The sequence below is a fragment of the Argopecten irradians genome, chromosome 5, assembly GCF_041381155.1.
Source record: "Argopecten irradians isolate NY chromosome 5, Ai_NY, whole genome shotgun sequence".
Taxonomy (NCBI): Eukaryota; Metazoa; Mollusca; class Bivalvia; order Pectinida; family Pectinidae; genus Argopecten; species Argopecten irradians.
Window position 1 is genome coordinate 42,221,539 of NC_091138.1, and position 22,250 is coordinate 42,243,788.

General features: G+C 32.9%; 1 protein-coding gene across 4 annotated transcripts; it reads right to left on the reverse strand.

The window, feature by feature from the left end:
• Positions 1 to 304: 304 nt before the first annotated feature.
• On the reverse strand, positions 305 to 21,943 carry LOC138323913 (interferon regulatory factor 1-like). 4 transcript variants are annotated; one of them, XM_069268843.1, is made up of 9 exons: positions 21,739 to 21,943; positions 14,379 to 14,609; positions 8,141 to 8,317; positions 6,414 to 6,535; positions 5,877 to 6,021; positions 5,424 to 5,522; positions 3,408 to 3,436; positions 2,242 to 2,515; positions 305 to 1,792 (listed from the first exon to the last, which is right to left on the reverse strand). In XM_069268843.1, the coding sequence occupies exons 2-9, from the start codon at positions 14,602 to 14,604 to the stop codon at positions 1,752 to 1,754; spliced, it is 1,113 nt and encodes a 370-aa protein (XP_069124944.1). In that variant the 5' UTR covers positions 14,605 to 14,609; positions 21,739 to 21,943; the 3' UTR covers positions 305 to 1,751. The 4 variants fall into 4 exon arrangements, with proteins under 4 accessions (XP_069124944.1, XP_069124946.1, XP_069124945.1 ...); XM_069268845.1 differs by having other exon boundaries at positions 2,242 to 2,512; positions 21,739 to 21,941; XM_069268844.1 differs by lacking the exon at positions 21,739 to 21,943 and adding an exon at positions 14,755 to 14,805.
• Positions 21,944 to 22,250: the final 307 nt, after the last annotated feature.

Below are 22,250 nucleotides of genomic sequence, written 5' to 3' on the forward strand. Positions count from 1 at the left end.
TTAAGGCTTTCATGGTGTCACCTCTAATTGTGTTGGTCATGTAGAACAAGAAATCGAAAAATCGTTTCAAACTTCAAATTCCGATTGGACATTCATAGTTATTTCAGAAGTTTCAACAGGACTGGACGTAAAATAATAACTACCTACCTGAATAATATCCATCTCCGAAATAAAGGTATATATCAACGATTATGTAAACTATACATTAAATAGAAATATTGTGAGAAATTGAGTCATAAAAAGCCATAAAACGAACATTTCTCCTCCCATTTTGAAATTCCGTGCTTCAAGACAAAAACCAATATCCATTTGTTTTAGTCATTTTTTATTTACATTTTTTCACAACGAACATGTATCAACATCATCAATATAATCAACAAAAACTCATTTCAGAATGATTCGACTCGTGCATGTATTTATAATTACTAACGAGATCTACCTCCATCCTTACTCTGTCGTAGACTTTTATTGCCAACAAGGATAAAGTTGTACATTATGTACTGAATGCTGTCCAAATATTGTAATTTTATCTCCTATAATACTGTAACAGCAGAAAGGAATGTTTATGATTTGGCTCAAATCGGATGAAATCTCTCACCAAAGAAAACACAAGAAGCGTCTAAGAGCTGTTTGTAAAATTATTAAGTTTTGGACATCCTCGATACTCCAGGGGTTCCGATCTCTACACCCCTGGACTATCTCTTAGTAAAACTAAGGGCAACAGAATGAACAGGTAATTTAGTCCTTTGATGTACATCAAAAGAGCCGTATAACGGTACACTGTGGTTGACTGTATGTGTGACTTTGATTTATGGCGTCACTCTCTCTATTCTTCAAAGGAAATTTTTGCTAGCCTGTGATTGGTCAAATATTTTCAGCTGAGCTGCCTTCAATTTCACTATGAGATAATCCAGGGGTGTAGAGATCGTAAGTGATCGGAACCCCTGGAATATCGAGGATGAGTTTTGGAGAGAGTACAAAAAGTAGCACATACATGTGTATCTTTCGAAAATGTCCCATATATTGCACAATGCATCTAAAGAACTCCAGCTGTCTTTAGTAATATGTATTGTAGTAGGCCTTGTATCGTATACAATGTATATATTTTGGTTATAAATTAATCAATGCTTTCAAAAGAAAGTTTTACTTTTTCTTTGTAAATCAATAATCTCGAACAAAGAGGATATTAAAAACAAGTATGCTCATACATATTTGGTTATTTACAAATTTAGTGTAATTGGAGTTTTAGACCGATACAGATGAATCCCGGTAACTCAAACTTGAATAATTTGAAGACAATGCTTTTTCGAAGTAATTTATTAATCCTGACTAATCGGTTAAAATAAGTTAGTTTATCTCGAATATTCAGATAAATTGAAATTTTACTATGGTCCCGAAAACTTTGAGATAACGAAGTCGAACTGTACATTTATGTAAACATTAATTTAATTTAAATTCCACATCAATTAAGTAGAGTGAGTTAACTTTTCTGATGAAGAAATTATTCCACGTTGTCAAAATATTCATATTATCACAAAAATATAGGTCGTAGTACACGTAATTTTATATGAATATATGATAAAATACAACAGAAACATTAGTAAATTGACAAAATACAAATTAACATTTCGTATGTAAAGATAAACTCAAGCTGCATGAGACCACCGATTCAGTATATTTTTCGTAGCACAACACCAGATATAGTCGCTCTTGATATAGCGTTGTGTATATGGACATCCTCACCAGGAAATCTATTGCTGGGATGAGTTGCCCGGATTTGAATCCATCAAGTCTGAAAAAAAGAAGAAGAAAAATGAAAGGATCTTCAGCTCCAAAGATTTTGTTACATTTAGTGGTACTAATATTAATATTCAAGGTTGATTCTTGTCAAATCTTCATTTAATAAAGTATGAGCTGCAACATCGTATTGGCAGCTTCGAAAACTGGGTAAAATACGGTACAAGTGGTTGCATATACAATGATCCATATTTAATTATAAATTCTATATGGTAACTGGTCAAATAAATATGGTCAGGTCAATGGTCTCACAATGACGTCATAATATTGGTTACTGTCACAGTTCTTACAAGAACGTTGTCATGGTTACTGGTCACTTCCGACAAGAACGTCGTCATGGTTACTGGTCTTTGTTATGCATGAGTTAGCTTAGTCCAATGTTTTCATTGTTACATGTGTTTACGACTTTCTGTGGCTAAAATTTGAGAAACAATTATATAATACCTCGAACTGGGACAGGAATTTGTGTAGTGTTAGAAGGGATCCGATCGGCCTCTCCGAGGATTTCTACTTGAGCTGCAATCACAAGATTTCCCTGTTGGTCCATGGATTGGGACATGACATTTAGGTCTGACATGTGGCATTCAGGCGTCAGTAACAAGTTGGAATACTCCGGGATGGACATTTGTCTGGAGGAAGACGGGGGATTGGTGGCAAAAAGGCTTTGAGAGGCATTGGATTCGTCGTCTGAGTCCGATTCAGCGCTGCTCTCATCCTGCTTTGGGGAAAAAGGAAAACATATCAAGCTCCAATTAGTTTATATAATGTCCCCATTTATCTAGGAATAGATTTAGCGTGGATAATTTTAGTTGCCAAGGGCACAACCAAAAAGCAAAAAGTATAAAAAAAAAATGAAGACTGGTTATTAATCCTTTAGTTAATGTTGGACATAAACTTCCATCAATATTTCTGCAATGTCCGCCCCTTTGGGGTGTTTATCAGTAAATAAAAGAGAAGTTCTATTTGACTACTTTTAAAGACCATTGCACTACCATTACACGTAACTTCATGGCAGAGGTGGATGTGAAGTAACTAAATATAACTTAAAGTAAAGGTTTATACAAGGTCACGAGTTAATTTGTAAATGACATTAAAATGTTAATCCCAGAGTCGAATTGGCCATGCCAAATATGAAAACAATATTTTTGGGGGTTGAACATGTCAAATATGAAAACAATATTTTTGGATTGGACATGTTAAAGATGCTCCATCGCCGACAGAGCATAAATGATATTCATTATTTTAACAATAATTGGCGTTTAATCGTATATATATATGTCTACTTAACACAAAAAATAATACAAAATAATTCATTTTGACTTTGGTGCATGCGCAATCAGTACTTCGTTCCATATAAGATATAGTGACACGGAATTTTTTCGGGATGCAATCAATTATTTTTCATAATTTTAACTTGAAGTAAAATTAGAAGCTCAAACTTTCCAATGGTGGTAATGGTGTAAAGTAAAAAAAAAACTTTTGTTACTGAAGAAAAATACTAAATCGTCTGCTCCTGTTTGTGATAGTGAAAAAAATACCATTTGTCAGCGGTGGAGCATCTTTAAATATGATAACAATATTTGTTTGGAAAGAAATAAAGTTGTTCTTACCTCGTCACAGGCGTCGTTAAGGATATTATCTGAAACCAATTAAAATAGCTTTCAAACAGGTGACAAAAAAGGTAGTTTTTGTATGCTACACTGTACACATCTTCTCAGCTGTTAACATAATCATGAAATAATCGTATCGAAAACTGTCATTATGTCATAAACAAGAGGCCCAAAGGGCCTTAACGGTCATCTGACTACCTTGACAATAGTAAAATTATTTATATATGGTGTCACTTTGTCAGGATCATGTCAGGATCATTTTCAATTTCTTTCAACAAATTTTATTTCAAACAAGAGGCCCAAGGGCCTTTAAATATAGGAACTTAATTATACATAGTGTCATGGTTGTCATCTTCGATTTGGGATCAACCAGAGATGTAACAATACTTTGTCTGGACCATGTCAGGATCATTTCATGCAAGTTTCAGCCAAATCCCTTCGGTAGAACTTGAGAATAAGTTCAAAATGTGTTTTCAAGATGGCGGCTGTGACGGCCATCTTGGATTTCGGATTGACCCGAAAAATAACAACACTTTGTCTGGACCATGTCAGGATCATTTCATGCAAGTTTCAGCGAAATTGCACCGGTAGAACTTGAGAAGAAGTTCAAAATGTGTTTTCAAGATGGAGACTGTGGCGGCCATCTTGGATTTCAGATCGACCCGAAAAATAACAACACTTTGTCGGGACCATGTCAGGATCATTTCATGCAAGTTTCAGCCAAATCGCACTGGTAGAACTTGAGAAGAAGTTCAAAATGTGTTTTCAAGATGGCGGCTGTGGCGGCCATCTTGGATTTCGGATCGACCCGAAAAATAACAAGACTTTGTCGGGACCATGTCAGGATCATTTCATGCAAGTTTCAGCGAAATCGCACTGGTAGAACTTGAGAAAGTTCAAAATGTGTTTTCAAGATGGCGCCTGTGGCGGCCATCTTGGATTTCGGATCGACCCGAATAATAACAACACTTTGTCGGGACCATGTCAGGATCATTTCATGCAAGTTTCAGCCAAATCGCACCGGTAGAACTTGAGAAGAAGTTTAAAATGTGTTTTCAAGATGGCGGCTGTGGCGGCCATCTTGGATTTTGGATCGACCCGAAAAATAACAACACTTTGTCAGGACCATGTCAGGATCATTTCATGCAAGTTTCAGCCAAATCGCACCGGTAGAACTTGAGAAGAAGTTCAAAATGTGTTTTCAAGATGGCGCCTGTGGCGGCCATCTTGGATTTCGGATCGACCCGAAAAATAACAACACTTTGTCGGGACCATGTCAGGATCATTTCATGCAAGTTTCAGCCAAATCGCACCGGTAGAACTTGAGAAGAAGTTTAAAATGTGTTTTCAAGATGGCGGCTGTGGCGGCCATCTTGGATTTCGGATCGACCCGAAAAATAACAACACATTGTCGGGACCATGTCAGGATCATTTCATGCAAGTTTCAGCCAAATCGCACCGGTAGAACTTGAGAAGAAGTTCAAAATGTGTTTTCAAGATGGCGGCTGTGGCGGCCATCTTGGATTTCGGATCGACCCGAAAAATAACAACACTTTGTCGGGACCATGTCAGGATCATTTCATGCAAGTTTCAGCCAAATCGCACCGGTAGAACTTGAGAAGAAGTTTAAAATGTGTTTTCAAGATGGCGGCTGTGGCGGCCATCTTGGATTTCGGATCGACCCGAAAAATAACAACACTTTGTCGGGACCATCTCAGGATCATTTTAGGTAAGTTTCAGCTCAATCCCACTGGTCAAACTTGAGAAGAAGTTCAAAATGTGAAAAGTTAACGCACGGCGGACGGCGCACGGCGGACGGCGCACGGCGCACGGCGGACGGCGCACGACGACGGACGAAACATGATGACTATAGGTCATCCTGACCCTTCGGGTCAGATGACCTAAAAAGCCTCTAAATATTTAAATGAATACATAGCTCGAATTTTAATTAAACAAAAGATCGAAATCTACCATCAAGATTTGTAACTCAATATCTACAAAACTAAGACAATATACCTTTAGATTCCGATAGCGGGTTTTTTTCTCCATATCGAATCATAACGAATCCACAGAAATGATTTGGCAAAGTTCCGGAAATTACACCAAGCTTTTCTTCTGTAACGAAAAAGAATAAAACCAGTTTTCATTATAATTGAAAATTGCACCAAAGTAATACATTATCTTGTCAAAGTAAAATTGCTGAGTGAATTTGCGACCAGCATTTTGGTCATTTTCTTGCTGCATTACATTGTGCATAAAAGATATTCAGTATAATTTTCGTTAAAACTATGACCAAAATTCGGGTCATAAATTCACTTGGCAATTAATTTACTTCGAAAAATAATTTGTTACCAAGCTTTTAAAAATTCTTATGTAACGACCATAAAAAATTAGTTTTCTTTCCATTTTTATGTCGTGGTTATACATGAAAACTTTAATCGGCGTTTCAAAATGATACAGTGTATTTACCTGTATTGTATTCCGTTTTGACGCGAGCTTGAATGACGGCGTCAGTATCCTTGCTGGGAATAGGGAGACTGAACTCGGATTCCTCATCAGGTCTGGAGTTTGGACTGTCGACCGGAGCATCAGATGTATCAGAGGATTCCACTTCCTAGAAAAACAGAGTTTAGCTATATATAGACTCCGAGAAGGTCATGGCCTTATAAAACAGAGGTCATTGTTCCCGAAAATGAGTAAATACCGTCTTCAAAATATTCCCAAACATTAGCAACGATTATTTTAAGGCAAGTTGAAAACCGTTAAATACATTGGCGATACAATATCGAAGAACAATTACCAGGTGATTCAGAAGGGAAAGTTCGCTGTTGTATCGCCAGAGCATTGCTGTAATGTTGTCATAGTCAATTGACAATTATCCACACCCACCCTTTTCAATTTTTTTAATCATTCTCCTTATTAATTTATATTCATATCCCCACGTTGTTAAGAGCATGCTTAAATCTTTCTCGTAAATACTTTTTATCCACTTAATCCACACCCTACCTTTTTAACAGTATATTTCTTCCGACGTTTGGTTCGTAAACTGTAGGACCTGGTAGGTCTCTTGGAAGTCGTTGGACTTTCCACTCCACTATCCTCATCATCAGAGTCATCGCTCGACTGCCCTTTAAAGTAAGGAAAGTACACAATATAATCGTGTCTGGAGCAAAAGCATAGCGAAAGCATATGTGTAGTATCGAATATGCACAACGTGTAATCTAGTTGGATATATTTGTAGTTGGATGCTGCTACCTTCCATCCAACATTTCTTTCCTGCAATTTCTCTAAATTTTGGACTAAACGTGTAACTTTTATCTGTTTAGCAGCATGGACATCAATGCACAGTTTGACGTCGACATAATCGAATATTTTCTGGTCAGTTCATCGATATAACCAGTACTTTTTCTGTATATTGTAGTAGATGTGTAATATGTACTGAACTATTTCATTGCTGCCTACATGTATATGTCCTGTTTACATATTCTCTACCCTACTGTTTGTATCTTTACAAGGATAAAATCATTGTCGTTGTCACTGGTAGATTTAAGTCTTAGAATTCTTCTTTCGCCGAGTTTGGAGTTACTAATCAAACATAGGAGATAGACTTCGGTTCTTCGTTGGGACAGGTCATCCAGTCATTTCATATGAGATGAGATTTTTTAAGCGAGTCTCAAGTTTTTTATTTGAAAATTTCGAGACTAGTTTGTAAAAACATCTCATATGAGAAATGAACAGAAATTTAATATACTTTTTATCACATAACCACAAAAATCTACATTGCTAAAATGTGTTGCAACAGTCCATCGGACGCAGCCACCTTTTTTAAGTTCCTGCCTTCCTACACGTATACACGTATAATCTTGACGTCATGTCATTTTTCTTGACTTAACATTTTCTGCCCGCCACAGCCAATGAAAATCGATCCAGGTTAAATTATACTAGTGAACTATGTAAAGATATCATACGGGCGAAAATATTGGGTATCAGACGTCTTTTGTGATAAATTATCAATTATGACTATACACAAACGATTTTTGTGGTCTAGATAGAACATGTAGCCCCAGCGTCCTTTTCTTTGAGGGTTTATGGCGAAATTTTCTAACTGGACACACCATTACGATTAAATTTATGAGGCTACGTATATAACGATAGTGAATTTAAAATTTGACGCTCATTATTTTAATTTAAGAAAATATATTTAAAAAAATTATTGCGTCACGAAAGCAATCAATAGCACTACATGTATGTCCATTATGGAATGAAGTACTGATTGCGCATGCACCAAGATCAAAATAAAATATTCATACTGTATTTTTTTGTATTTTTTCTTTTTTTTTTTTTTTTTTATATAAGACACATATATACACAATTACACACCAATTACTGTTCAAATGATCAAATGATGAGTATCATTTATGCTCTATCGGCAGAGGAGCATCGTTAACATTATTTATGTAGGAAACAAATTTTTTCGCGGCAACTTGTTTTCGCGTTTTTATGCCTTTTCACGACGATTTGATTTCACGATTTACTGTTGATAAACTTAATTGTAATTGAATAGAAAACGTGAAATCTCATCAAACGTAAAAATATGTTGGTTTACAGTAAACAACAATCAATGATCGTAATACAATTGAAAATAAAAAAACGGATTTAATGTCAGATGTCAATTTCATACAAATAAAAATCATATACTCTATTATGATAATAGTTATCTACAGTTTACTTACTCTGTCTTTTAACGGATTTCTTTTTTTCATCGAGAAATTTAAACACCCGATACGCATTGTTTCCTTTTGTGGTGCCCTTTGCCTTGACCTCTATGACGTCGCTCAGACTATTTAGTGCACACCGGAAGTTCGCTTTCCATCGTTTAGGATTTGGAGGTTGGTCTCTAGTGTGCCGTCCTGTTTAAAGAAATTACAATTAACCTTAATTTGTGTTGGCTTAATCAACATGTTACAGTTACTCTATATGTGTCTTGCGAAAAATGTACTCAACCCTATGAATCCGACTCTTGATCTTGAAGAAGAATGGTTTGATCAACACAAATCATATATCAACAAAATAAATTCATGAAATGTTGAATAATGTTAAGAATAAATGAAAAAAATAAGTAAATATTAGTTGATGGAACAGAAGCAAAAATGTTTGTTCTTGGTGCACTTTAGTTGACTTAATTAAAGTGAACAGTCAGGCAAGGATGGCTAAAGTCGGTAAAAATGGTGTGAATGTATCCAGTATAATTTCTTATGAAATGGAAAAATAAAATCTCTCGTCAAAATCTGTCTGCGTACGAAGAAATTAATTTAAAGTATGAAAATTCTAAAACGTCCTCCCGGCTCACTATGTTGTGGTTACATTTCCACGCAGCCTCGCTTTCAATGCTTTCAACTTTTCTTTACTTTAATGGTCAGAACTGGGAAACTAAGCAGAACTTGACCGTCCTATTAATATGTGAGAACTTTTGGAAGGCCAATGAACACATTAAGATTGGTTTTCTTTGCCCGACTATTCACTTTAACATCTGATATATGTTTTTCTTTCTGGCGGGTCACTGTTGCTACGTCACTTCCGGTTTGTAAGCTGAAACCGGATGGTCTCGCATTTTGCACAGGTGTGATTTTCAGAAAATCAGCAATAACTTCTTAATTTTTTTTCGCATTTTATTTGAAATATCATTTTTATCAATCATTTTTTATCAGAAAAGCATAACATCAATAACCACTACAGTTACACTAAGTTTGTTTGGCCTGGCTTGGCCTGGCTTTGACGTTATTGTGATTGATAATAAGGAAGAAATGCAAAATCTTAACTCTCAAATAATGACCTATTAATTAAACACACGTAACATTCGTCTTAATCTATTTACCTAGTTGTAGATGACACATTCAAATATGCCCAAAATGTGTAGTTTCGCTGTTTGGAATGGTTTTAATTAATTGTTTTTCATCATTGAATAGAAAATTGGCAAGACTTTAAAAAATGCAAATTAAAAAGTCACACACAAAACACACATACATCTTAGTAGGCTAAATCTTCGGGATCACAAAATGTTGTAAAACCCTCGGCTTATGAATGTCTTATAGTCCACAATATCCGCCATTGATAGGTTGCTTTGTGAAATAAGGAATAATTGGTTCACGAACAAGTTTATATAATGATTCAAATATACACGGTGATATAAGAATGAATCATACTTTTACAATTATAAGCAAGTTCATACTTGAATAATAACTGACATATCAGCCTGGTTATTGATAAACCTTGGTGTCTGGTTTGTACCTACATGTCGGTGAAAACACCGAAACAACCACACAATGTTAGTGGTATTCAAATCAGGACAAAAAGTAAAAGACTAGAAATACTTAAAGGCCCACTACCTTTCCGAAACGACTTTTGATTATTTGATATGTAAAATATAGATTACAAATGATATTTTGCATTATTTGGTGTTGTAACCTCATCTTAGGCCATCGAGATATATTTTCTTTTGTTATTATTATTTTTAATATTTCATTTTGTTTCGGAAAGGCAATGGACCTTTATAAGCTTTACAATAGTTTCCAAAACGACTCAATACTTCTCTTTTCGCTATTCATTTTTCAACATATAAACATATCTAGGTAAACTGACACTTTCCAGTGGAAGTTAAATCTTAATCTTTATAAAATAACCTAAAACCTACAAAATTGTAATTGGTTAGTTCCTAAACATTCAAAAAATAGATATTGAAATATAGCCAACTTATAAAAAATATTATTTACTTCAAATTGAATCAAAAAGGGTTTCCAATTTGACAAGAAAATAAAATAACAGACTGTACCTGGAATAGCAGCTGCTGTATACGGTTTTAAACTATAAAGATAAAATACGAAAAAAACGAGATACAAAAAAAAAACAATTTAGGGACCAATAGTACATCACGTAACAACATGAGTGCAGAATAACAAAGCAATCACTGAAAACCGATCGTGTCAAAACGAAACGAACCGAAATACAAAATAAAGATAACTAACTAAGGACATAGCAAACTAAAATGAACAGTAAATGTAACATTTAAGACAGCATGGCGAAATGAACTAAGACTTAACACTGAATTCCCATGTAAATTTGAAGAAAACTAACAAGAGCTATGAGAGTTATTTAATATCAATTCATTTATTGATAAATGACAATTGTGTTTAAATCCTTAATAAAAACAAAATTGAGCTCTGTAGTATGTTCTGGTTTGATATTTATAGAGTGAAATCTGAATATTGTAAGAAAAGTTGATTTTATTTTTTTTCAAGCAACTGAAACTACATAATATAGATATCGTTGAGTTTTTATTATTTTATTCCCCCTGCTTAAAAGTTATATGTGCCGTATTTTTCATACTCACGAATTAAAAAAAGAGTTTGATATGTTATTCACCACCAAAAGTTACCAACATTTTGAAAATTACAATACTTTCAATGCATAGGTTTTAATTTCACAAGTACAAATAATAGCTGAATATGATTTTTGGCAATACTACCAAGTATAACAAGAATTTTACAGCGAATAATGTCTGTTTTGTAAGTAACATGATAAGGTATCATATGTGTCTGTCCATTGAAATGATTTTAACAGCTTAATTCATCAAAACTTATGGTTTTCAATAGATTGCTAAAGAAAAAAATTACATGTCAAAATTTTCGCCCAGTTACGGCACGTACATCTTCAAATATTAAGCTATCATAAATAATTAGAATGGATCTTTAATAAACAATATGAACTGGGTCTTACACTTGTACCAACAGGTAATCATTGATGTTTTATTATGAAGTATGGAAATGAGAGAATATTAAATACAGAAATTGATGCATATCACATATTTCAATGACGAAAATATGTTTTCATATACATGTACATGTGCGTTTAAAGATGCTCCACCGCTGACAAATGCTATTTTTTTACTATCAAAAACAGGAGCAGACGAATTGTTACAAAAATTACTTACTTAACACCATTACAACCATTGAAATGTTTGAGCTTCTCATTTCATTCTAAGTTAAAAATATAAAAGATAATTAGTTGCATCCCGAAAAAATTCCGTGGCACTATATCCTACATGGAATGAAGTACTGATTTCCCATGCATAGAGGCAAAATAAATGATTTTATATTATTTTTTGTGTAAATTAGACATATATATACACACGATTAAACACCAATTATTGTTCAAATGATGAAGTTCTGTCGACGGTGGAGCATCTTAAATGTATACAAATATCTAGAAATATATCGATATATTTTTTGAATATTGCAATATTAAATATGCCATTTTTTAGAATTTTGTGTTATTTCAGCTTTCAACATTTTTATTGAACTAGTTGACTTTGTTAACTTTTTTGCAGTCGTTTGACAAGGGAAAACGAAACAAAAATTGAGAAACAAAAAAAAATTATTTTAACCCATGATCTTAGTACGTATTTTTTTTATAATTTTTTTACTTACTTTTAATGACAATGATTTGATATATTTTCACAACAAAGTTTAAAGAGTGCTTACTTAGAGAAACTAGCTTTATTTTGTTTTCATTTCCAACAACTGAGAATTAAGTTTTGTTGTCATTTATCACACTTAAGTGACATGGGAAAATAAATTAAAAAAAACACCTTAATATCATAATTATGGCAGTATTCTGTAGGAGAACAGAACAATTGGAGTACCAAATTGGAAAAAATAAGGGGGTGGCATATTGTAGATTGACAAAAAAGCATAAGCTATCGAACCTAGCGCGAAAGTATTCTATGCTATTAAAAAGTAATATTTTAAAGATACTGTACATTTTACGAAAACAAATTTGTCAAAAATTGTTAAAATAAAGTCTGACACAACAAAACAAGTAGTTACAACGCAGGAATATTAATAAAATGTATTTGTATCTATGATATTGCGATATGTTGAGGTATGTAAATATATATTAGTATTCAAAGTTTCATCAGTTCACACAATTAATATTCAGTTACTACACATGTATATTCAGGGCAGGAAAAAGTGATTCACTGTTCCAAGTTTAGATCGATACTAAATTAACGCACTTTGTATTATTCTCATTTGTTTTAAAGAAATTAAAACACCAACAGGTTATTTTATTTGCATGGTGTCAGCAAAAATACATAAAAAAAAATTGGCAAATAATTAAAGACACATTCCACAAATTCAATTATTGATTAAAGACGCTCCACCGCTGACAAATGGTATTTTTTCACTATCAAAAACAGGAGCAGACGATTTAGTATTTTTCTTCAATTACAAAAGTTACTTACTTTACACCATTACCACCATTGAAAAGTTTGAGCTTCTAATTTTACTTCAAGTTAAAAATATGAAAAATAATTAATTGCATCCCGAAAAAATTCCGTGTCGCTATATCCTATATGGAAGGAAGTACTGATTGTGCATGCACCAAAGGCGAAATAAATCATTTTATATAATTTTTGTGTTAATTAGACATATATATATACACGATCAAACACCAATTATTGTTCAACTGAGGAATATCATTTATGCTTTGTCGGCGGTGGAGCATCTTTAATATGCTTCTTTTATCAGAAAAAAAGCATGCAGTTATAGTAAAACTTGAATTATTGTAAACAAAGAACGGAAGACATTCTCAGTGAAATTAAGTATTAATTGAAATAATAATGTTTTTATGTTTATTTTCCTATGACTCTGCAAATATTCAAGCATAGAACAACACATAGAGCACATATCCCCGCAAGATTTGATATTTCGCAGTATTCATTTGGTTGAAAGTGTTGATGATATGATCTGATCTTATTTCAAAGTTAGAAATACCCTGTATAAATAATAAATAGAGTAATAAAATTTTTAAAAAAATGCCGAGCTTATAACAATACTAGTACTGTGTATAGCGATCCTTGCTTCACCTACCTGCTGTAAATAATACAAACAGTTGTTTTGTATTCCATTCAGAATATAAATCTAATGAAATATGATCATAGCACGCACATGCTCCACATCTTAACCATGATAATGTTATGTTTCTTAAAGTGAAACTAGGATTCAAGGAAATGTGTGATTTTTGAAAACAGAAACTAGGTCGATTACAAATGATTTTTGAAAACATTACACACATTAACACATGGACAATTTCATAAAGCTAATCTGCAAGTCAGAAGCGATTTTCGAAAGTTTATTTTAGAATAGGTATGTGTTAAATAAAAACAAATGAAGAAGAAAAGATTTGAACAAATACACAGCTTATTTTTCACACATGATGTGGAAATCTAACGTAATCTAAAAAGTATTTATAAACATGGCGCTTTCTAAGAAATCATGTTGACACTTATATTGTTTACAAATTTCTTGACTATATATTTAAGAGCTAGGCCCTGTTTTTAAGTCAATTTTTTGCTTTTTCACGCTTTGTCGAAGGGGAGAGATAGTAATATATGATTATAAAGTTAATCGCCATAGAACATTTCTGTCATTTACAAATTAGATATTAAGCGGTAGAAACGAGTAGAAACATTTCAATTTCAAATCGGAAAATTATATAAAATTTTGCGTAGGTTATTAATCTATGACTCGTCGCCTAAACGCATCATGAATATTTTCTTTCTATTTAAACAATTATTTTATAAAAGAGAAAATATGCAATCAAAGCAAATGTTATCAAATTGTGGTCATATTGATTGGATGTATTTTTTATCAATAAATTTACAATATTTTTTTCATATTGATATCCCCAATAATATATATAATTGAAAACAATATTACTCTGATGAAGTTTACGGCACAAAGCAAAAATAAACAAAAGAATTCTTAAAACAACAACATAAACTCTACGGCAAATTCTTTGTTTTTGTTGTAGTTTTAATAAATACAAATCAATAAAATTAATTAACATAATCAACAAAATATTAAGCGCATTTAACCAAGTCATTAATAATAGGTCTGATTTAGCTAACAATACTTGTATGAATGGCGTAGAGCTCAAACACGTTGGCATCTTTGTCGATGTTCCAACCATTACGAGCGCCATGTTTCCAGTTGACCCTGAAGGTACGTTCGTCTCGGTCCTCCCAGGTCAGCCCGCCCGTTTTATTACTGTTAAGGAGTTTAATGAGCCAGGGCCTCATTTTCTCTCGCTCTACTGGACGCCGTCCTCTGTTGTTGGAATGAAGCTCTGATTTTGACATCTTTGCTGTTTAAAAAAACCCAGAATAAACAACTGTGAAGATGATACTATCAACAGAAACCTGAAAATTAAAAGGATAATGAATGATATAAATATAGCTTCCAAAATGACAGAAGTTTAGGATATTTAGTGATATCATTGTTGAGCTGACCGCCGCTTAGCCACCCTCCATACAATGTGAATACATTCTACCGGCTAATCGGTATTACCCACAGCTTAAAGTTATGGAAAGCAATATAGGTCTAATCATCCTTGGGTTGTGAGATGTCAGATATGTAAGGACAGCTGTCACATACAGATATGAAATTAGTTCAAAACTAAAATGAAATTAGTTGAAACACACAAAAGCTAACGCTTGGATAGCATTGCAAACATCCAAAAAACAAACATCTTTCTTACTTGGTGAGTAATCAAAATTTACGAGAGGACACAAGGATTTTGTGTTACATCTCCATATAACATAAAAAATAATCTGATTGAAATACAAATAACGAAATTGACTTCCATGGAACATATAAACATAATTTACATCACGTGTCATCAAAAACATCTTTAATAACACATAAATGACCAATGTAGTTATAGGTCAAAAGGTCAAAAGCCATATGTATCTACCTATTATGGCTACACATAATCAACTCAGGGGTGTGTGTGGCCAGTATATGTTACCGTAGAGACGTGACTGAGCACGCCACCGATGGAGGAAAGAGTTATTGTCGGAGCCATGTGCTTTGATGATTACCTTCTACCCAATGGTTATTAGCAGAGTACTTAAAATCTCAATCGATTTACCATTAGAAGTTTTAAACACGATTTTCTACCATTTAATATGAGCATTGTGTTAAATGAATACTCAAAAAATTGATTTTTAATATTGGTGAATTGAACATTTTTTTTCGAAACAAGTTTAATGTTATTATATATTTGAATAAGAAAAAATCGTTTTAATGGATATAATGAAACATGTCGCGTTGAAATGTGTCAAACAAACAACAAATGCCACTATAACATAAAAAATGCCACTTTAACATCAACAAATGCCACTGTAACATCAACAAATGCCACTGTAACATCAACAAATGCCACTGTAACATCAACAAATGCCACTATAACATCAACAAATGTCACTGTAACATCAACAAATGCCACTATAACATCAACAAATGCCACTATAACATCAACAAATGCCACTATAACATCAACAAATGCCGTATAACATCAACAATATTACATCAATGGTTTTGACTATCCAATACAAAACCTAAGATGCAATTTGCAAATATTCTGAGAGATTGTGAAATTGCTAAACGTATGCAAGACAAGAACGGACATACGGACATTGTTTAAGATCAACAGATATTCGTTTCCATCGATACAGCATTTATTGAACTATCAACAATAAAACATTGATTTTTTGTTATTTTGAGTATGGACTTGATGTTCAAACATATATTTATGCAATATCAGCAAAATGGTGTTTTTTTCGCATGAACAAATAATTTTAGGGTAAAAAGTAAATAAAGACATAAATAAACACATTTTACAAGTGGCATTTTGTAATCAAACAGGTCTCAACACGCCCCCATTCATCAAATGAATGACAAATACATCTGTATATACAAAATACATATCCTTTATTTAAGTCTTACAATCTTATTCGAATTCTACAAAACTTTTTTATTCCTATCTATCGCTTCCCCAAAACCATTCTTACAGGAGGCGCAATTCATTCTACAAAACAATTCTTTTACTTTCAGAATTTTTGTTTTTCTAACTTTAATTACATTTTTGGTTTTTGTTACATTCATATTCTATTCTTTTTCTGACTTTCTCACCCATTCTCCATTTTTCTTCTTCCTTTCGTCGCATTCATTCTACGTTTTTCTTGATTTCGTCGCATTCATTTTCTTTTTTCTTTCTACGAATTTTTCCTTTCCTTTTACGATTTGTTGTTGTTAGTTGCAGCCTTTTATCTTACTTAAATAACATTCTTTCTACTTCTCTCTTACTTTGTTCATATTTTCTTCATATTCATTCTACGATTTTTTTTTACTTTCGTCACAATTATTCTACATTTCCCCTTACTTTCGTCACAATCATTCTACATTTTCCCTCTATTTCGTCACAATCATTCTACATTTTCCCTCTATTTCGTCACAATCATTCTACATTTTCCCTTACTTTCGTAACAATCATTCCAATTTTTCTTCCTTTCATTTTATGATTTGTTTCTTACTTATGACACATTATTTCATTCTTACGATTTATTTGTTACTTTTGTCACATACATCCTACTATCTTTTCTGACTTTTGTCAAACTTATTCTACGGTGAATTCTGACTTTTGTCACACTTATTCTACGATCTTTTCTTACCTTTGTCACACTTATTCTACGATCTTTTCTTACCTTTGTCACACTTATTATACGATCTTTTCTTTCTTTTTCCAAATTTATTCTATGATTTTTTTCTATCTTCGCCACATTCATTCTACTATTTTCCTTTTTTCCTCACATTCATTCCACGTTTGTTCTCACTTTCGTCACATACATGCACATCCTACACAATTTCTTTTCTTACTTTGATCACATTTATATTACGGAATTTCTCTTTTTTTTCTGAATTTCATTCTACGATATTGTCTTACTTTATTCACATTCGTTCTAGAATTTTTTCTTACTTTCGTCTCATTCTTGCTATATTTTGTCTTATTTTGTCACATACAATCTACGATTTATAAGTCACTGTTTTCCAATATTTTCTCATTACGTCATATTCACGGATTTAATTTTCACTATCGTCACAATTATTTTACAGATTATCTCCTCCTACTCATTTTTCAAAATTAATCTGTCACATTTATCCCATAAATATTCATGGTCAATTTTTGCTTAATTTTTTATTGTTAATGGATGAAAAATGTTCATCACCAAAGAAGGATTTTTCCCTGTTACAGTATTTGATTATTTAGTTAGTAAATCAAATACATTTATGGATTTGTCATTTTTCTCTTTAAATAATTCATGTTGCTGTTTTGGTGAATTCTATTATAAATTACTTTATCTTGGGCTAATAGACTCGTCAACATTATTTATGATATCCCATTAGAGTGTTATAGCTGTCATATATACTAGATGGTTCTGGTAGGGAAGGTCGTAAAATACAAGAACCGAAAACATCAACATTTTTGTCTATTTTACGGTGAAACAGATAAATATTTATTTTCGTCTAGTTTGTATTCTATTTACTTATTTTATTTTTCACTTTTGCAATGTTGACATGTCTTACTCAAGGCGACTCGCGTAACTTTCCCTCAGAGTCAGAGTTAAAACAAAAGTTGTTGATTACAAAAACAATAACAATACTTTTTCATTTTATTGTCTTTGCCAAAAAGGTTATTCCGAATCATTGAAGAATTATAGGGAACTAAAAACTTATGTATACTGCCTATGGAGAAGATTTTTTTTAAATGTATTAACCAGAATTAATAATTTATTATTGTTAATTACATATTTTCTATCCTGATATTGCATTTAAGTTATATTTCAAAAACCAGTCAACAGAACACCCCAACGTAGCTAACATTAATAATTAATAACATGGAACAACCAAAATAATTGAAATTAAGTTAAAACAATTTAAATACCTATATGTTTATTTGATTATACCTTCTAACGTCTGACACGTAAATCTATCCATGAAGTAACTAATTGTTACTAAAAAATCGTAAGCGATGAGGAAACGCAAAAATAAAACCAGAGAGAATTTTTCAAGATGCTCTAAAATAAGCAAATAAAACATAAACGAAATAATATCTTGAGAAATAAAATCGCTTTGAAAATGTTACAAGGTGTTAAAACAAGAAATTATGTCACTGCGAAAACAAGTTGGTTGACAGTATGCTAGTAACAGGCAACAATGCCGCATCAAATTCAGTTTATGTGGGAAATGCGTTGTCTTTTAACTATTACCTGGCAGAGATGGTCGGACAAGGATATCCCATGTGACCTTTCATGTTTGTACATGTATATGAATATAGAATTTAAACAGAGGTGAAATGATATCCTAATATAAGTCATAGTCTTGCATTCTGATCTTATTTATAAATATTGTCTGTCATTTTTGCAGAATTATGAATAAGATATTGTTGACATAATGAACTCGTGTTAATATCATATATATCATGTTAGTCACCAGAACAAAACAAATATGAACATTCTGTAGCCGATTCACTTTGTCATGGACTACCAATGGGCGAGATGGATGGCGGTAGCTCTGTGTTTAATGTTTAATTGAAACAGGATTATCACAAAAATTACCTATATATATATATATATCTATATACACACAATTGTTATCATCTAAGCCCCCCCCCCCCAGCAAAAAAAAAAAAAAAAAAAAAAACATAAAAAAAACTTAAATTCTATTTCAATCTCAATATTTACACAGGTAAAAGTATTGTTGATGAGAAGAAGATAATATCTTAAAATAATATGCATAGAAAGATGCCTAATCTTAAAAGATTTTGAAAAAAAAACCAATAATTTGAATGATGAATTATTTATATATGAAGCCTATAAAATTAACACACAAAAAACATGTCTTAAAATAATTTACTAATCAATTTTAATCGAAGTGTCTTGAAGACATAATTATTACCTATATATCCCCCTTTTGTTTACAGTAGTTTTATTTCAATAGACTGTGCAAAGTATGACTTCAAATGAAACTTCTAAAAATTGTCACTTACAAATGGTTTTTTTATCAACGAAAATAAGCTATAACAAAGATTTAAAGAAAATATGATATAACAAATCTGTCTTACACTTTTTTGGAACATATATCCGATGGAATTCGTGGAGGAAAACCTCAAAAACAAGAATCTTCGCAGAATTCATTTAGGAAAAAAATAAGGTCAAAATGCACTTCCCTGTAGAGCATCTGTAGAACTCCTTTTAGTCTCAAAATCAATCAAAGGACTATATAAGGTTTGTGCCCTTTTTGACAGGATAGAGGTGAACCTATTTCTAAGATTAATTTGGTATTCTTAGAAATAGTAATATGAAATTTGTAAAAATACAAAATAAATAAAAAATACACAATATAGTGATAAATGCTTCAATTGTCAATATCCAAGATGGCTGCCTGTCGGCCATCTTGTTTTCGTATGGATCTCATGTTAGAAACCACACATATGAAATTTGGGAAAGATATCTTCAGTACTTTCTTGCAAACATTGATAAGTAACTTCAATTGTCTAAAAAAAACCTCTAAATCCAAGATGGTTGACTGTCGGCCATCTTGTTTTCAGATTGGTCTCAAAATGCAATAGATATAATGAGACACCAAGGAAAAGATACCTGTGAAATTTTGGAAAGATCCCTTCAGTACTTTCTGAGAAATAGTGATAACACACTATATTCAAGATGGCACACTGTCGGTCATTTCGTTGACAGATCGATCCTAAAATATAATATGCACAACTATGGTTCATGGGGAACCTGCATATCAGATTTGAGACAGATCCCTTTTGTGTGTATGTTTTTTAAAGAAATTACGGTAACAAGAATTGTAAACGGACGAACAGACGTCGGACCACGGACGATGGTGAGCTAAACTTGCACGAAATGCCACTGTCAGCAAAAAAAAATCAATTTCGCAGGTAATATTGCTGAATGGTAATTGTGATGGGTTTTTTCACAATATTAATGCAACACTATTCTGGTAACATGAGCAGTGAACGCATCATCGATAGATCGATAGATCGATTTTATTGATTGATTCCATTGTCCGTGCGTGTGTATGTAGGACTTATGACTTCACACTACCCGTGAGTTAATTCTCTTTAGTCCGCACCATAAAGCCAGAAACAACACACTCATTCATTAATGGTGTACAACGTTCTGTCGTTAGTATTTTTAAAAATGTCATACACATATAACATGAGTCGGCAGTATACTACAGCCGTTAGAAACCGTAGCAGGGACCATGAGTTAGTGCACCATCCTCGATACTCCTGGGGAAGCTATAGAGTAATCCTTGCAGTCAAGGGGACATGGCACGAATTTTTTTTAACTATATATAGTTAAATAATATATATATACTGTTGGGTAAAAAATTTCGTGCCAGGTCCCTGTGCTTGCAGTATCGAGATTTTCATCAATATACTTTACACTTATTTCATTTTTGATAAATCTTATTTTTGTATTATTTACGTCAAGTAATAATAAGAGGTATGAACTTAATCATCTCTGGAATCAAGGACGTATACTTATAAATCCTTGCTGGAATGCAATGGGGGGGGGGGGGGATTTGGAGCATTATTTGTTGACATCTATATATATACACATGTGACATACGTGTACCATGAATACAAGGTACAAGGTTACTGCAAAAGCTACGTCAGAAATGTACGTGTACAAACAAATTCTTCAAAATGAACATTTTTCAATAAAACCTTGATCTGTAATCTATATACCGACCTGCCCCTTTTACATTATAAATCATATCAATGTAGACCTATCCAGTATGCAAAATATTTGCTTCGAAGTTTTATTGATTTGAATGACGAATATTTATTGACATGCAAGTTTATACACAAGGAGATTCCGGCTTCATGTAGGCCCTATATAGAACACACATATATATATATATATATAATTTCAACCGTTTGACTGGGGAATTAGGTTGAAATTGTTTTCTCCATAATACGGGAACGTACACGTGTCGGTATACCTATGTTGGTCATTCAGGCGACTCAGGTAGATGGATATACACTTGTTAATTGTTTTTTGTGAGTTTTGAGTTTTGGGATGAACATTCATAAAGAATAAAATTTTGTTGTGTCGAGTGAGATTTTTCTAAACATTTGCACTAATTATAGATATATGTATATAAATGGTAGTTTTGTAATAAAGCCAGTGCCTCTGTCGCCGTGAAAATACATTTCATGTGTTGTGGTCGTTTATCCTATTGGATACTAAATGGAGAAACACGATTACTAATGAAAACAACAGTGATAAGCAATATCTGCAGTACAATATAGCAACATCGCCGTAGAAATACAGTACATGTACAATTATTCACATCTTAATCACACAAAGGACGCATGCAATATAATGAATTAAAATTCTTACCTGATCTGTACTGTTACAGATGAAATATATACCGCATAAATATTGACTTCTGTATTTACAATGTATTTGTAATGCAAAAATCAACGCGCGCTCAGGAGTGCTCTCCCCTTTTCCGAGAAGCGGCTCTATTTTTAGCTCTAGCCAGCTTTCAAAATGCAGTCAGGTTGATTTTTGTAAGCAGCTAGTGTTTACTGGAAGTGCAACCGCTAGATGGCCGTCCGGACTGTATGCTACGTGATATGTATGTTGTCTGCAATTATGTATATCACGTGCTGTAAGACATACAGTAGGTGAAAAAACAGTTAGTTTTTCATGGTTCAATTGACTTATCAGCGATAATCATCAGGGGCCCATTTGGGAGTGCGTAGAGATACTGTAGGCACGTTATATTATATAAAATCATATGTGTATACAGTCAGCTGTAAGCGTAAAGGATATTAAGAAATAAAACGCATCGACATACATTAACACACAGATAATATGAAATGAGAAATTCACTCACGAAATAATAA